Source organism: Megachile rotundata, chromosome 14 (assembly GCF_050947335.1).
Source record: "Megachile rotundata isolate GNS110a chromosome 14, iyMegRotu1, whole genome shotgun sequence".
In the NCBI taxonomy this organism is placed as follows: Eukaryota; Metazoa; Arthropoda; class Insecta; order Hymenoptera; family Megachilidae; genus Megachile; species Megachile rotundata.
This window is the reverse complement of record NC_134996.1, coordinates 14600959-14618624: the sequence shown is the minus strand read 5'-3', so window position 1 is coordinate 14618624 and position 17666 is coordinate 14600959. Positions and strand designations below refer to the sequence as shown.

Here is a 17666-nt window from a genome sequence, read left to right as displayed (position 1 = left end):
GTTCTAGCAACTGCAACTAAAAATGACGAGAAGGATTTCCCAGAAAATACATGACGGCATCCTCAGGGGTCGCGACCCGTAGCTTAGGAATCTTAGCTCCAGGATATCATCCGGATCTACTACGGTTTTACCTTGGACGCTGAGAAACATGTAACGAAAGGTGTTCGTGACTCTCTTATACTTTATACACGACTTAAATTCGTGATTATAAGTCTGATCTTCTTTTTAAGGAACTCGATGTTACGCTTGATATTTCATCGGGGAAGAAAGGTACGCTACACGCGTTCACGCAGAGGTTGAGCTTTAACGGATTAAGAAACACTCTCGTACAGGTCTAACAACCTGGCTAATTGCTGTTATATACTCGCTGGATTATTACGTGTACGTGTAAAGACGAACAATTTCGTGCCCCTAGCGACCGGTGCATTGGCGTAACAGGGTAAGGATCGGGGTTACCCTAAAGAACGAGTAAAACCAAGAGACTCGGTTTATCCTAGACAAGAATCCTAATTACGCCAATGTACAGTTATTCCCGTAATCAAAATAATCAGACGACAATTCCAATCAACTTTCCCCGTGGTACGAATTCCAGGTGAATACTGCACGAACGAATCACGGAAGCTTCGGCTCACACGTCGTTATTGAATAATGATCTGCATCAGAAGGACTGTACGCATAATAGCTGCCTCCAATCAGTAGTCGCTACTGCTTTGCTTTCTTTGTTACGATCTTGCAGTACGGATGATGATCGTAGCAGCATTTCGAAAGAATAGACGCAGCGGAGGTCGACGAAAGGAAAAAATGAAAAAAAAAAGACAAGTCTGTGGTCTCGGAGGTTCTCGTGTTCGTCCTGACGCAACCTCGTGGACGCTGACGATGATAACAAGGAGGATGACGAAGTGGACGAGTGCTACGTTCGCGCGTCGAAGCGAATCTTCTTGCAATTCTATTCAGACTGACGCAATTGACGGAGGATTCTCGTGCATTGGAATTCGTAAATACGTGCTGGTACTTTCATCCGGGATACTAACCGCACCATCGCGAGGATAATCGCCTTCACGTTAACCTGTAAAATTTATACATTTCTCCTTCTGCAGGTCGCCGGAGGCTACGAGCTGACAGAAGAGAACGAACTGAGGGAAGAAGAGTAGAGGACATTGAAATGCTGAACACATTGGCGTAACTAGGGCTAAGATAGCTTGAACAACCCCAAACTGTGAACTGGCTATTCACTTGAAGAGTAAGGGTGTAGAGTGTATATCTCATGTTAGAAATTTGTACATGTCCACGAATCACTTGAGCATGTATAACGTGGATTCTCGACATCCTTAATGAATCTAGGATCCCTCATCGCAAAGATCGTAGTTACGCCAATGCTTCTCCAACTCGAATCTTTTGTCGAACGTCCTCGATGGAACGCTAATCTGCTGGAATTCGAAAACGAATCGCGAGACTTCGATCCGGGATCATCGCGATCGACGGGATCGGAACTCGTACGTTGAACATGTCGCTTCTCGATTTAAAAGGATCGACCCGAGTGAATGGGTGCTCACGGTAGCGGTACAAGCCTTCTCTTCACTTGCTGACTCTAGTCAGGGAAGAAAATATAGTTCAGATCGATTGCATAATGATGCGGAGGAGCATCACATCGGTTCAGCTCGATGTGAGCTACTTTGAGAATCTACGGTAACGGCGGGCGTCCCTTCTTCCAGCGTCAACAGTGACCTTTGAAGCTGCTAGCGTAGACCGTTCGCGAGAACGGTGTTCTTCGAGGGTAGGGGTGCAGCTGCCAGAACTACACCGTATACTTTGGATCAGCCCCGAGCTAAGAACTTAGACGATCCAGTTTCTAGTCCGGTAGTCTGTGAAACATCACCCGGACTCGACCTGTTCGCCTTGGACTCCTGGGGATATAAGGGCAGCTTCTCCGAACCGTCGATCAGATCCACGCGGAACGCGATGCCTGAGATATTGACGAGGATTTCTCAACGAGTATGATGCATAGAATCTTTTTTATTATGCAATGGAAGATCTGCTCGTAACGGAAGTGACATGGTTATAAATTGATCGTATTTAATTTCAGGTTACGAGGAATAGTTTTTCGTATTATTAGTATATTTCGTTTTAAATGCAAACACTAATTGACACAACTAATTAGTAATGACATAGAATACACGGGTTGAGTCTATACGTAATGTGAGAAGAATGTTAATTAGATAGAAGTAAGCTATCGCAAGATCAGTCGCAGGTTTTCATTACAAGTTATCTTTAATTCGGGTTCTATTACTAGCTTCTTCTGTTCATCAGTCTGTGTGAAATAGTGTTGTCATTGGTTGCGTAACGCTGTGCTTCTGAAGTATTATTGATTGCGACATTTTTAAAGTATGATACTTATCTGAAGAAAAAGTTTAACTCGATGGTTTAATAAATCATGTATAAGTGCTCAATAGATATAGTAGTTGGTGTAACGTACGGTATGAGTCATCTTACTTCCCTCATAGTATGCATTTTATTAGCAAAAGGCCATTCTCAGGGATTATAAGAAATTTATATTTCCCGCTATAAAAGTTTTCAAAATATCAGACGGTACAAATGCGCAATTAAACAAGAATGCAAGGCTCTTTTATGCACTTCTCTATTTTTATTTTTATATAGCATATAATTACACGTAAGCGTATAGTTCTTTCATTGTATATGTACATTTTATTTTTAATTTCATTTTGAATACAAATGTCAGAATACGTAGCAATTTGTACAGGCGGGTAAATGTCGGTAACGTGATTTTGAACCTACAGTGCCACCTACCGGTAGCGTTTCAAACTGTTACGATCTTCTCGACACACTTTCAAACGATTTGAATTATTCCTAACAGTCCCGAGACGCGAAAGTGGAAGTTACAGCTGTGTGTTGAGTGCAAGAACCGTTATGTCCAGCTTTTGTTGAAGTATTCGGTTCCTGAAATTCGAAGACTCAATAATTGAGTATACTTTGACCAAGAATGGGAGAAGATCAAGAGGACAAGTATCCGAATAATGTTCTCCTATTTCGGCTCGCTATTTCAAATACTTTCAAACACATTGCAGAATCAGTCAGGTGAGTACTGCTATCAATAGATTAATATATTTTTTAATAAACTTAGTGAAATGTATTGATATAATGTCTGTTTGTAATTCATATAAAATTGTTGCTACGAATGTGGTTTTACTGATCAATATTTTAGAGGTTATGATCATACGTGACAATGATACTCGCGGTTTTTTATTTACATAGACGCATGCGCATTAAATTGAAGAGCCAATCAAATTTTAAATTCGTTAAACTCCTATGTTCAGTTGTGTCTTTTCTTAAAAGTGTAAATGGTGGTTGAATAAATATTCTTTGCCGATGTAAAACAAATATTCAAATTTCCGATTTGGATTTGAAAATCCAGTAAAAACTAGATATCGTCTTCGGTAATGGCTTCCCTCGTCAAGGATGTATTCTTGTCCCTATATTCTTAGGTTCATGGTTCGAACGATAACAGTACTGTAAGTGTGTCAAGTATGAGTCGCGGTCAAGAATACCGCTTTAATTAAGAAAGCCTAAGGGGAGCGGGAACACGGGATACATGGCCTTTCAATGTGTTGTAAATACATTTTAGAGGTCTCGATGTTCGGCAGTGAACCACCGGCATAGAGGGGAAGGGATCGGGTCGCCAATGACCCAAACCAACAACGATGTTACTCGATGTCATTGGCCTTTGTGACTCGTATGTTAATCCATCCTATGTTCACGTGTCCGAGCAATTGGCTCCTATTGCTCGACACGACTCCACCAGATTGTAGTCAAGGGTACTCTAGAATTCCTCTAGGAAAAACTGTGACATAGCTCGAAAAAGACGTAGTGAATTACAGAGTAAATTTCTTAAAAAAAAATCGGGATGACAAAAAGGAAAAGAGGTACCATTTAGAAATTATAAATTTCCAAATTCCCAAATTTGAACATTTTTGCAATTAAAAATTTGTTAATTTCCAAATGTCTAGAATACTATGGAGGATGATATGGCCTTCTTTTCCTATGTCATTTTTCTTCGGGAAATCTCCTATGTTTGACGCTGTACATAGTAGCCGAATCTTCGAAATCGGTCCCTTTTTTAGCTTCCGTTTCCCAGAAACCTGCCACTCTTTGAAACCCAACACACCAGTTGACCTTCGAAGAATTCCACGAAGTGTTCGAGGAAACAAAGGGCCCCTGGTGCGGTCACCATCGTTCGGGCCCATCATTCGTGCGGTGCATGTCACGGAGATCGTGCGTGGCTCTGCTTGTCCGTTATATTCTCACTTACAATAATTCAGTGACGAACGTGCGTCCCACGAGGAACGTTGTTGCGTCGTTTATTCTGTCTACGATGTGCTAACGCGTTCAACGAGGCTCTCCTTTTGTGACAGCTTTAAATGCATGGTAACATGTATGTATGTTTCTTTTTCTTTTTTACGATGATCTCATATAAGTGGGAGATAACGTAATAACGTTTCGTTCTCTGTTGTGGCTATAGGTTGTGAATGGGTCGAAGAGATACAAGCAGGAAGGAAGAAGGATGCGGAAGACTTAAGAAGCATACTTAACCAGGTCTGGACTAATGCAAATATGTAGTGTTGATATCAAATTGCACCAGTCCCGGCCTGATTGAGTCAGCTTAAAACGACGGAAGAATCGAAGGTGTGGCCTTTTCGTCTTGGTTGATTTCGTCCACTTCCTGGAGGAAATGTTTTACAACCCATTATGTGTATTCAGGATACTGTACTTTGATCTAGATCAGTACTTCCTAGACTTAATGGGCCGAGCACATTTTCGAAAATGGAGTCATTTAATAGTAATGAATTATTATAAAAAATTCAAAAATTACCAAGTATCTTAAAGTCTCAAAATGCCAAAGACCCAAGTTTACAAATTTTGTAATCTTGAAGGGCTAAAATTGTGAAATAGCAAATTTCCAAAATTCCAAAGTCCTAAACTCCTATGTTCAGAAGATAAGTTGAATAAAAAGTATCCCTTTATATCTTTCGAATTTCTCATATTTGAATATTTAACGTGAGACATCCCAAATCAACCTGGCGACTCACACCTACAGAATCTCTGTTCTGGAAGATTGTGCAACGCTATTACGTGCCACTATTGTACGCTCGTTATAATACTACAAAACTGGATTCGGTTGCCTGGATACTGGTTCTTTCCCTATTCAAGCTATGCCGTGCCCCTTTGTGCACGGTAAACAAAGAAAAATTTGATCCGGCCGATAGAGGCGGCAGAGCCAAGCACATGCGCAGCGATCGTTGAACGTTCATCATTCGCGGAACTACATATTTATCTGGCCAGGTGTTGGTATATTAGGAATGTTTTTCGCTCGAGTTAACATCCATGAAATGGAACACTCGCTCACGCATGCTTTCGTTTCACCGTACATTGATCTCACGGCAATGAAGTCGGTTATGAAATAATGTACGAAAAGTGAGCGAGATGCTCTCGGCATCAATTGTACTGGGTGTTTCTGCTTGTAAGCGGGTTGCAATTATGTTAATTGAGTCACCAGCATTAACAGTTGTAATAGAGGGTAATTGACACTCTGTAAACATGCCGCTAACATATTTCATGATTGGAATTTTACATATTTTTCAGTGTTGTCAAATTTTACTAACACATCTATTTTTCTCTTTTCAGCAATGATGAATTTTCTGAGGTACTGACAATTCTGAAGTCGAAACCGAAAATTACGCATAAGTTACATAAAGCTCTCGTGAAAGAACTTGAAGATAACATGAACGCTGATTTAGAAGATATATTGAATGATGGTAGCATACAAGAAGGAATGAATAAAATAGCAAAACTATCGGATGCAAATTCTTCAGTAACTGAAGATGCTTGGTAAAAGACAGTATTTAATTATTAATACATTTGTGATTTTGGATATGTTTATTCTTTTTTCATTGTAGGAGACCGCCTGGTAATGTATCCTTACATTTGCGATCATTGGACGCACAAAAGATAAAAGAACACAGCGAAGAATTGGAGAAACGAGTAACTAAAATGGAGGAGGAAAATGCAAATTTAATGGAAAAGATTGCAGCTCGGCGATCGGAAATGATTGCTCTAAACGAGAATATAGAGCAGTCCCTAAACAGGTCACCGCTTATATTAGATATGCTAGAGACAAGGCTAGAAAATTTAAGAAAAAGTTTAACATTGTTAAATCGTGAATAACTAGTAACATAAGAAAATTGTAAATGTTAAATAACTTTAAATGTTCTAAGCTTTTATACTAGAGGCGAACAGATTAATTTATGTAGGGCGAAATTATTTTTACATTTAAGCTTTATTAAACAGTTGTGATATTTTATAATTTTATATTATAATAATGTAATTGAATAATGTTAGTGCATTGTACTATATGATTTATTGCTTCGAAATTTTTGTATTAGTAACTCTAGGATCATTTAGGATCGCAATTACTTTTGCTTCTAAGTTTGGTGGTATGTGTGTATTCTCTACTAGTCTTCTTAGTTTCCGTATTAGTGCTGTATTCTTCTTCTGAAAAAAAAAAATTATGTAAAAATTTGATCGGGTATATTGAAGTAATGAAAAAATGATTACTTCTTGAATTGTGATCATTTTTTTTATTTCCATCAACTGTTTGTCATTCTCTTCTGCTTTTGTTTTTAATTCCGATAATTCTTTCTTTAAATTATCTCGTTGCAATGTAAGAGCATCAATTTTTTGATTAACATATTCTTCACAAGAATTGATCTTTTCTGCACATTTGACATAATTGCAATGGATTCCATATAATTCCTCGTCCAGTTTACTATATTTTCTTGTAACATCTTTTAAAACAAATGTTCCTTTATCTTTTAGTTGATTGACATCATAAATCTTCGATACCGTACTCTCACATTTCGATTGACATTCCAATAATTTTGATCTTACATCATTTATTTCTTCATCTAATTGAAATAGATCCTCATTATCTGAATCCCCTTAAAATAAGTAAATTATTATTACTCCAACAATTCCTCTAAAAGAACATATAACTTTTTTATTACTATATGGTGATTTATTAATATCTTCATTTTCGTAGTCCATTTTGAAATATTATTATTTTGAATACACAGTTTAAATAAAAAACCAATATGGCCGTTCTCATGTCAAGCATTCCCGCGTAGCTGACAGTTACTCTCTTATTAAATGGAGTCGACCAATCAGAGAAGCGGTTTATTCCGGTAATTTTAACAGTATCAATTTTTTTTATTCAGAAATTAAGAAATTTCCAATTTACAGCTTTATACGATTTGCAGTTGATAAACTTTTTTAATGTTATAAATTAAAATCTGAAACTAGTCTAAAACTATTGGAATTTCCTTGAAATACGTATATAAATTTGCTGTTATTATCCTGTTAATTCTTTGAAAAGCATTAAAATTTTGTACTATTAAATAATTATTTATGAATATCGTCATTTTCGTAATGCATATTTAACATTATTATTTTTAATCTGCAGTTTGAACGAAACACCAATATGGCCGTCCTCGCGCCAAACGTTCCCGCGTAAATGAGGATCGTTGCCCTATTGGACGGGATCAGCCAATCAGAGAGGCCATTTTGCCGGCAACTTACGGAACCGCCCGACAGATGGCGAGAGCATTAGCTCAGTCTTCGGTACGCACCTGCTGTACGCCATTGTACCGTGATTGCTGTTAAGTTTCGTGTTTGTAAGTGAGAATTGATCCAGTTTACGGTGTTCTGGAGTTGTTCCACGTATTCGGTAAGTTGAAAATCTTATTATATCCTAACACGATTTCGATTCCGTGCACGTGTTTTGTGTGCATCGCTCATTTACTCTGGCAAAGTGGTTTCATCGCGATCGAGCGACGTATACAGTTTTGGGGGTTAGTTTCTGACCCTCGCGCGTCGAGTCAGCCCTCTTTCGTGCGCGTGGTCAAGCCGTGTGGCGATTTCATAGTTCCTTTTCCGCAAAATTTTTCATATAATTCTACTCGTCCATGATTTTTATACGACAAAAGTTATTCGAAGTCAACGATCAATCGTTGAGGTTATACACATCGAACGAGCTCGATGTTTTTCCAGCGGCGACGCTACATCGTGAATTTTTCGACAGTCGTAGCCTATCGGTTAAGTCAATAATTTCAGCCATACGACCAGGCGTACACAGTATGTCCCCGTGAATTTGTGTATTTTGTGCCAGAGTCGATGAGCGTGCACGCGGTATACGGGCACCGGTTTTATTCGATCAATTTTCTCCGTTGTACCGTGTCGTGCAAACGACGTATCGACTGCACGCAACGAAACGACGCATCGATATTTTTACGTGCGTTATCTCGCTCGATAAGAACCATATACACATTCCGCGTTAGTTACTAGCGGAGTTGGACATTACTCGAGTAATCTTCGAGTATAAATTTCGATTAAAAGGGAGATAGCGGAGAGTAACAAGTAATTGCTTTATTCGAGCTGAAATATGTTCGAAGATTCTTGAATAAAGATTTCGAATCAAGTTTACGGTGTAGTCTCGATATATTGGCACCAATTTACGTCGTGCAAATTTTTTATGGGAACAAGTTCTTGAACTCATAACATTTCAGATGTTCAAATTTGTAAATTTAAAATTTCTAAAGTATTCCAATGCTCAACTCCGATTTCTTTGTACGCATGCATGTATTGCTGTATGTACTGGTGTTTTTTTTTATCGGTTTTACTTTACTCAGAGATGTACACAGTTTTTACGTACATTTTAATTCGAGTCACAAAGAAAGTTTTCGAATTATCTGACTCGTTACACGATACGGTACGCGTGTATAAAAAAATGCTCCGCAACGAGTGACACAATGATTCTGCGTATCACGTGTTTACTTGCATAACGTTGTTTTGTACGTTCGTCGATAAACTATTCGTATTGTCGTTAGATAATACCGAGTCACGATTAAACGTCTGGAAGATGCTTGTACGATCAATATATTGCGTGTAAACTGTACTACGAAATCAAATCGTTTGCGAGCCGTATTTGCGACACATATATGTTTACTCCGTATAATTCGAAAGCGACATTATTCAGTATACCCAGGAATTAGCGTTTTTACGTATATACGTAGTTACAAATGTGACCTTTATGATCGCGATGACACATTCGTTATTTGTTATTTATTTTTTCAGCCCGTTTCGAATCGTAATTAAATTGGAAAATAGTTTCCGTAACTTTTGCGTCGTTCTTATTCAAGATGGCGCCTTGAGATTGATAGATTTATGTGTGATAGATGACATCTTTTATTTCGTTTGATAATTAGGTTAATTCGATAGATTAACTTGATAGTATTTTCGTATTTCGAGAATGCGTGCGTGTACGCCCACAAAGCCAAGCCTTTTCCTTATCGATTTGGAGTCGGATATTTTTGAATTATTGTCGTTGGATTGTTACGATTACTATCTGGGTGTGATGCAACTTCTATTATTAATTCTATCAAATATTTTATAATGTCGATCCATATTGTTTAGGAGCATATATTTTATGTTATGGGTGCATTAACAGCATGAGTTCGCGGATAACGAAAGTTTGAACATTAATATATTTTCATTCACAAACTAGTTCAAGTTCCGATAACATCGAGACACGAGGTGGTTACAAGTTAATTCCCATAATTCTGTTTGTTCATTATCGAACACTATCCCAGGTGTTGATCAATGAGGTTTTCCTTGTCCTTCGTGTTGATCATCCCACCGTGAACTTCGACTCCGTGTATTACTGTTTCCTTGGATTGTTAATTACTTCTTACTGGCAATTAAATCGTCGTATAACTGGATCCCATTGTGTTACTCAATTTGATTTACGGGCACGTGGATCTTCGCTTAATTAATTTGATTTATATCTTATTCCTGTAGCTGACTATGATCCTTCATTAGTTTTATACACTCGTTAGTGTACAATTTGTTGTATAATATTTATGTGCATACTTTACTGTGGATTTTTTTACGTGTGCAATTTTCGAGCTTTAAGTTCTTAAATTTTATATTGTGAAAAATTTGAAATTTTTTATTTGGCGATTTTGGAATTTGGGGTTTTCAAATTTGTATATTTAGAGATTTGGAAACTGCTTTAAATTTATAAATCTGAAAATTATATTTGAAAATAGATAAACTAGTCAGTAGACATTCTGAATGGGCCCACCGCAGTCCCCAACTAGTTCCATCAACCTTGAATTCTAAGGGTTACCATAGCAACGTAGTCGAGGGTCGTCGATGATCCGGAATCTTGCGTAATAACTCCTAATTAAAGCTGAGCTCTACAAGACACCATTGTAATAGTTCCGCGGATGAATAATTTCCTCGAAAAGAACGATCGTGAAAGTTTATCGTGCTGTCTTCCATCATTGAACGATCTCGATTTAAAATACTCCCAATGCATCCAGCATCGTCGTCAAGCTTCTCTGAACCACTTTATCCTCTTTCCCTTTGTGTTCTTCCGTTTCTTCGTTCATCGACAAACGTGTCTAGCCCCTGGGGTCAGACCCGTGGCACTCAGACGTCATTCATAATTCGAGGATTCGGTGCAATCGAACGTCCTGGAGGAGCTGGTAACAGTTCCTAGGGAAATATTCTTTTTCCAATCAGAATTATATCAGCGGAACCTGTAGCAGAACTTGAACCAGAATCGGAACTTGTTACTGTAGGGACACTGTGGACTTCCAAGGGTCTTAACTTAGGATAATCGTAGGAATTAGCTTTCTGCATAACAAACATCGTTTCTAACCTAACTCGTTGGTGTTCTAATGTTCATTGGCGTTGTTCGATTCGTATTGGAAGTTAGTCCTTTGGGTCTTAGCTGGCAGCTAACGGCTGTTAGGACATTAAATAGAGCTTACCATACGGAAGCCTTTGTTATTTTATAGGGCTTTTGCTTAGTTACTGGCTTTCTATGTGCCAGGTAAATTCTCGTTCGGATTGCTCGAATCTAGCTTTTCAGGAGCTATTGGAACTTTGCCATTGTACAATCCTTTGGGTACCCATTGTCAACGGTGCTCTAGGTAATATTGACCATCGCGATCCTACTCTATTATGGAATCCTTTGGATATTATTACTCACCGAATTTATAGTTCTTCTAATCCACAAACTTTCCAAATCCTCGGTACATTGCTAAGCTCCTAAAACTCAAGATCCCTAAATCCGACCCTTGAATTTTTACACCCTGTCCAGCTCCGAAAATACTGAATGTCCTATCTCGGAAGCTCGGAATAAATCGAGCTTATTTTGTTATATTCAGTGAACCCAGAAATTCTGATGACCGGGTTCCCCGAAGGCAGGGGGCGGTGTGGGTACGTGGTTTGGGCTAGGTCAAGCCGGGTTAGATCGACTTCAGGTAGAGGGTGCACGCGTGCAGGACGAGGGGGTGGGATTGGTATGGGAGGGTTGATTTCTGTTCCCCTCCCTCGCGTTGAACGGGTTCGACACAACGGCACAACAAAGCGTTACCAGGGTAACTGGTCGTTCGGGGTTGCCACCACAAAACTTAGCAACTTGTGACTGCAAACATTAATGCTGGCACACGCGTTACAGAGCGAGAAAGAACGCTATGGGTAAAATGGAACTCGAAAAGAGGGGGTTAGAGCGCGTAAGTTCACACGCACACCCGTTCGTCACGCGAGTACGCGTGCTTCGAACACGCACCCCCGTGTTCCCGCGCGAAAAACAATGGGAAAGGGGTGGATCGGGTCACCACCGCCACCTTTCGTTGTTTTTGGTGGGCTGGACGGTTTTATTCTTTTCTATTCTCCGCGATGTAATTTCTCTTCGTAGATTCCCTTTTGTGGGAGTTTTGCTTTTGTGTTTTTATCTCTTATGAAATTTATTTTTTTCTATACTTTCATTGTTCTCAACTGTTTGGGGGTTTTATTCTGTTATATTTCGTTGGTACTATGCAGTACACGCTTTATTACATAGTAGCAGAGGTGGTTACATAATAGCAACATTGATCTTACATATGCTTTAGATTGTAATGAATTTTTTGCTATTTTTGTATATTAAATTTTATATCGCTTCTGCCATTGCAAAAATTTACTAGGTCGAGAAAGACTGAATATTTCAATGAGAGTAATAGTAAAAACAATAGAATATATTTTGAATGTTGTTCATTTCGTGGGAGGTGAGAAAACTTGAACCGTGCACAGAGAGTAGAAATTTTGAATGCGTTTTTCCTGTCTGATAATCGTAGTCTGCATTTTGTTTTTCGCGAAGCCGCTCTCGTTACTGACCTTGTTCAGCGCTGCTATTACGCCATCCGCTGTATGCTGATGTAATTACAGAACGAGCCTTTTCGTTCATCGTGACGATCCGAACAGGTAATTCTACCTGGTCAAGATCGCGAGCACTTCAGGAAGTTAACTATGTCCAAATTGTTATTAACGAAACGCTTCTTAGTTCTAATTATTTTCTCTCGGTTAATTTGGTAAACACGATCTTTGTAAAATGCATTCTCTTATCGATAAAGGAAATGTTTGTATTTAATTGGATGCCCGTGAATATTTCCTTGGTCTCTGGCGGTTCCCAGTTGCTCAAGAAAATTGCGACACCGACATTCCTCGTCCCTCTGCCAACGAGAAGAGTTTCCCTTTTTGAATCTGGCCGCCACCTCTTCCATCACGACTCGTAGTCCTTGGAAGCCGGCGGCGACCACTTTTACAACGATGGAATGCAGCGATTGCTGGTGTTCGCTGATCTAGCCTCGAAGAATTCCGCTCGCGAATCGCATCAAGCGGGTACACGCGCCGCGACAGGACGCTTACGGTTACGTCCTAGTCCGGCTCGTTAATACGTTCTCTCTTGCAAATTACTCTGCTCGACCGACCTTCCATCGGATTCTTAGGATTCTTTGCCCTCGTGCAAACGCTTTCCTACCTGTAACCATTTTGTCGCAATTGGGACATCTGGCTCTTCTATCTCCTTTTCCGATTTTTTATTCTTGCATAATGCTTCGCAAATGTACGGCTAGAAGTTATATCGTGTTGTTGTATGACATGTTGTTAATTCGGTGCGTCTACCGGTAGTCGTGTGTAGAGGCTGTTACTATTATGCGGTTACATTCGTTGACGCATACAAGTATACACGTATTACAAGAGGGTTAAGGAGGTTCATGAATTTTCTCGAGTCACGGCTGCTCGAGATGGTCGTTTACTTTGATGGGTCCTCTACGTGTACACGATTTTGTCCGAGATCTTGATGTTGAGTCACGGAGACCAGCGTGATACCTTACATGGTACTATGCTTGGTAGTTACGCAATTTGTTATTACGAAGGTTGTCTACAGGATGATGCAGTATGAGACTTTTCACGTGCTCCTCGAGAAAACTCGCTCTGTAAATGGATCCGACAAAACTTTGGATCTCCTGCGAAATGGGAAAATTCAAAGTTTGCGGCGTTATTTGTGTTCGGGATGATCGTGAATAATGGGTTACAGCAATTCCCATTAATCAGGAGTTCCAATGATCACGATCCTAAAAAAATGATTCGTACACGTTAAGAGGAACCCCCTTCCAGTTCCCAAGGTGACAACTTTTTATACCCGCGAGTAATTAATAATAATTAATGGACCGGCACGAGGTTCTGCAAAAGTCGCAAGAAATTGCGGATGGCCGCAAACGCAGGCTGCTCTCGACGACATGCTCCAATTAAAGGCTTCCGACAGTAATGACTGTCTAGTTATGTTTACCGGACCGATGAATGGGTTGAAAAAGAACGGCCTTGAATGATCAGCACGTGTTCAGCAATGTTTGTCGATCCTTGGAATGGTTTCTGGCCGATCGGTTACGCGTTATCAATCGATTCGTTGCTGGATTCTAAATCAATATACAAGGCCGTCGGTGTTACGCGATCTTACTTTTCCATTTCAAAATACGAATATCATTACAAATTCATGTCGTGTTACGCTATAGTTTACGGTGATCTATGGCCATCTATTTTTCATTTAGTCGTTATTTATGTTGGCTTTAGAAATAGAGGTATTCGCATATTATTGAACTTGGGTCAATTTTTTTTTATAAAACACAGATCTGAACATCGTTATAGTTCTTAGTTTCATACAGGAAATATTGTCTGTTTGTTGAGAGTAACTTGTAAGATATCGGGAAGAAAGAAAGAAATCACGAAGGGGTCGGCGTTGTCTATCAGCCGTGTTTTTCTCGACTTCCCACGCGCTAGATAAGCAGGATAAAAATGAGTGGCATAGTTTCGCGACGTTTGAGCAACGCAAATTCGTTCCAACTTGCATGCGCAATGCATCGATGTGCTTGCACTTGCGTTGTCCTTCTGTTTTTCTTGGGTGCGTGCATTAAGGACACGTGGGCAGGCTCCGGAGCGAAAGCGAAAGTTTTCGTGCCCGCAAAAGCGAGAGGATTCAGACTCACAGGTTCAAGGTCATCGGGGATAAAGAACCGATTGGTATACGAGGACGGTTGCAGTTGCCCTTCTCGCGTGGTAGCACCTTGCACCCGAGAACGCCCACGCGTTCGAGCCTTTTCAAAATTATTCGAGCACGAAGATCGTGATTGTAAAGCGTGAATAAATTTTTGATTATGTTGGTATTGGAGTAGGAAGAAGATTTATAGGTTATAGACTGGCGACGCACATGGTGCGTCCTATGAAAGAATATCTATTACTACTATAGCAAACGTTAGGTTGCAAAAGTTATGCAAAAGTAGAGAAGAAGAAAATGTAGAAGAATTCTTTGAACTTTGTAATATGTGCATATTTTCAAGATAAAGTGAATGAAAGTGTTCGATTCATAATGAGTTGGCATCGACCTCATCGCGGTTCCTAGAGCATGGCAGACCCAACGTCTCTTTGAAATGTTAATTCTAGTCATTACGTGTGATCTTGGCACACTGACCACTTTTAGATCCGTCGTGAATGGGGTCCACGCGTCGATTCTCATTTTCATACTCGACCAACCGGGAACCGTTGCTCCCTGTTCTTTTTGGCCACAAAAGAATTTCCGGTTCTGTTCGTTGAAAGAAAAGACAAAATTCGCGTGACATTCCTCGAACCTATTCGTTGTCAATTCGAAATTTTTTTGTCAATGTCGCTAATGTGAACAGCAAAAATTTTGTTGCTAGTTAAAGTAAACGAGGAATCACGCATCTAAGAGATTGATTCTGGTTTAAACCAGGAAGGCGATAACGAAGTTCCTAATTGGAGCAGTTTTTCAACTAATTTACCGGCCAGGCGTGTACCAAGCTTGCTGAAGGCTAGTTTGCCGTCGGTTTTTTAGTTGTTTCTCGCTAGCAAATAAGTGGTCTGGCCCGACTGTGTCCCCCAACTTTCCAGATGAAAATTCTCCCGACGCTTGTTTAAATTTCTCTCCACGTTTCGCGTCTGATCCCGCAAAAACAAGGGATTAATCTCGTTAAAGCGATCCTTCGACGCGGGTTACGCTCTGCCGATTAAATAGTCAGATGTCAAACTTATTTTTTATCATTCCTTATCAATAAAATTACAGTCAATAACTCCAAGTATTAAAAATATATCTTCGAAGATTACTAAAAGATCAAATCAGCACCTCGATCGTAATATGGAGCGTCAGGTTTGTTACAAGCTAGAAAAAAGTGAAGACTGAATTTGTTACGAAGCTGCGCTTCATTGTGGCTGATAATTAAGATGTACGTTAGGAAACTGCGGGTGAAGATATTTCGTTGTAATGAAAAAGAGAAGTTGGTAACGTTTTCCCACGTTTTACCCACGCAAGTTTCCTTTTCGTTCGCGTGAAGCATCGACGTATTGCGTACACGCGGGACACGCGAAACGATCCTCGGATACTTGTACTTATTCCGCGATTTCCATTTAAATGCCAGAGCCAATCGGCGGGAATGAGGCCACGGATTCGCATGCGTGCTCGATGCCTTCTTGTGCTCGCACTTTTCATTTCTTTTGCCCTTTTGCGCGACCGCGGTGCAATTACGCGAGCTGATCCCTCCTTTGTCTCGTAGGGAATTTATCTTCAGATCGCGAACGATTAGTGTATCCACTGTCAATATCTGAAGATGTATGTAGAAAATCTCGAGCTTAGGTTACGAATTTAGGTGTATCGAAATCCCTACTCCAGCTGAAAGAATCGGGTGAGGTTAGCACAGGATGAAGCTTGATTAATTATGCAGAAAAGTTTCGATCGATCGAGAAACCCCTCCCCGTAAAATATTGATACTACGTACCGCTACCATAATAGTTCTCTATTCTTCGGTCTACTATTGCCATGCTATTTCGCTAGGGGCGAAGCAGGAACAGTCAAGAGCAAACCTTTCTCATAGGAAATGAGAAGTTGAAAATAAAAGTTGTTCATTTAGAAAATATCGGTGATAATTCGTTCGATGATGTTTGAGAAAAGACTGGGTTGAATTGTAGTATGTTTAACGATGAACTCCGTGTTGGTTCGAAGAAATGTTTTCTTTCGGTTGGTTGCATCGGCCGAGTCCTTAGGGGAGATTATCCCGAAGATAATTGAAGGGAGGGTTGGAAGTTAATTGGGAGCGATTCAGTAATTAACAGGTTGACTGGCTCGGTGACAACGAGCGCGTATAATAAGACAGTTAATTAATTGTTATTAAGAATATAATCGTTCATTGGTAGTTAATCACTTGTTTACGATGATCTCGTACATCTCGCAGTTGTCAAAATTTATTAATTAAAACTTTCAAGTATATTTCGTGCATCGCTAGCGTAACATTCTCGATCCTCTTCTCCGCAATAAATTATTAAATATTTTTGAGGTACTCGAATCGACATATTAGATCCTACAGCATCGTAATTAACGCGTTGGTTATAACACGGTTTAACCTCAGTCCCCCAAAAGGAACATAAACGAAATCGATATCGTCCTTGTACCTCGATTGTACTTCTCTCTCAGAAACGTTCTTCCACGTTCCGATCGGGCAAAAAGAAGCGCAAGAAAATGCAGCGTCGTGATAATCAGCAATTAATCAAACAAACGCAGCTGCCGAGTGGTTGGAAAAATTTCGCGGATACATACGGGGAAGGTCTCGTTAAATCTCGACTCCAATTAATTACACGGAAAAGAAGGTCATAGTCGAGAAAAATAGCAAATAACAAGGTTTCGCCTTCGTGTCCGATCAAACCCGCCTCTTAATTTTATGCCTTCGAAGTTGTACCGTGCGAAACGATTCTACCGGCTATATATCCCAGGGTCAGGATCACGATGATAACGATAAATGTAATTGATCGCCGTCGGCTACGAAGATCCTGAACCGAGATGATAGAACCGTTGCTAACCTTCGATTCGACTTAACCCTGTCAATTTCTCGTCTTATCAATTTTGTGAGTTCATATTTTATTGCAATGTGGATTCATTGCCTCCTTGAGTTCGTCTAGCGTCTAGGAACTTCTTAGAGAATTTTAGGAATCATCCGAAAGATGTAGATCATTGAAATATCTTATAAATTGATCCAAGATCTGTACGTTCCAGAAATGTACCTAGGGAATCCTCATTTTCTGTTGAACATTGATGGTGGAGGCAAAGGCAAACTGTTACCCTTTCGTGTGTTTAGAATTTAGGTCGACCGTGTCGCGTCCGTCTTTCAAGCTTCTCCCGTTGCCTCTTTTCGGATCGTCGATCTCACTTGAAC

The 17666-nt window shown here is 39.9% G+C and overlaps 3 protein-coding genes across 7 annotated transcripts in view; 2 read left to right on the top strand and 1 right to left on the bottom strand.

Moving 5' to 3' along the window:
• Positions 1-2872: 2872 nt before the first annotated feature.
• Positions 2873-6635, top strand: LOC100883535 (polyamine-modulated factor 1). Its single transcript, XM_003700113.3, has 3 exons — positions 2873-3093; positions 5698-5901; positions 5970-6635. Exons 1-3 carry the CDS (start codon positions 2999-3001, stop codon positions 6235-6237), a joined length of 567 nt encoding a protein of 188 aa, XP_003700161.1. The 5' UTR covers positions 2873-2998; the 3' UTR covers positions 6238-6635.
• LOC105664116 (uncharacterized) lies at positions 6331-7116 on the bottom strand. The gene is made up of 3 exons (XM_076539794.1): positions 7077-7116; positions 6628-7010; positions 6331-6564 (listed from the first exon to the last, which is right to left on the bottom strand). The coding sequence occupies exons 1-3, from the start codon at positions 7114-7116 to the stop codon at positions 6430-6432; spliced, it is 558 nt and encodes a 185-aa protein (XP_076395909.1). The 3' UTR covers positions 6331-6429.
• A 521-nt stretch (positions 7117-7637) lies between these two features.
• The window catches only part of HnRNP-K (Heterogeneous nuclear ribonucleoprotein K), a 76944-nt gene continuing 66915 nt past the window's right edge, over positions 7638-17666 (top strand). For all 5 annotated transcript variants that reach the window (XM_012296544.2, XM_076539591.1, XM_012296582.2 and 2 more), the window contains exon 1: positions 7638-7795. The gene's annotated coding sequence lies outside the window, so the exon portion shown is untranslated. The remainder of the gene's footprint in view (positions 7796-17666) is intronic.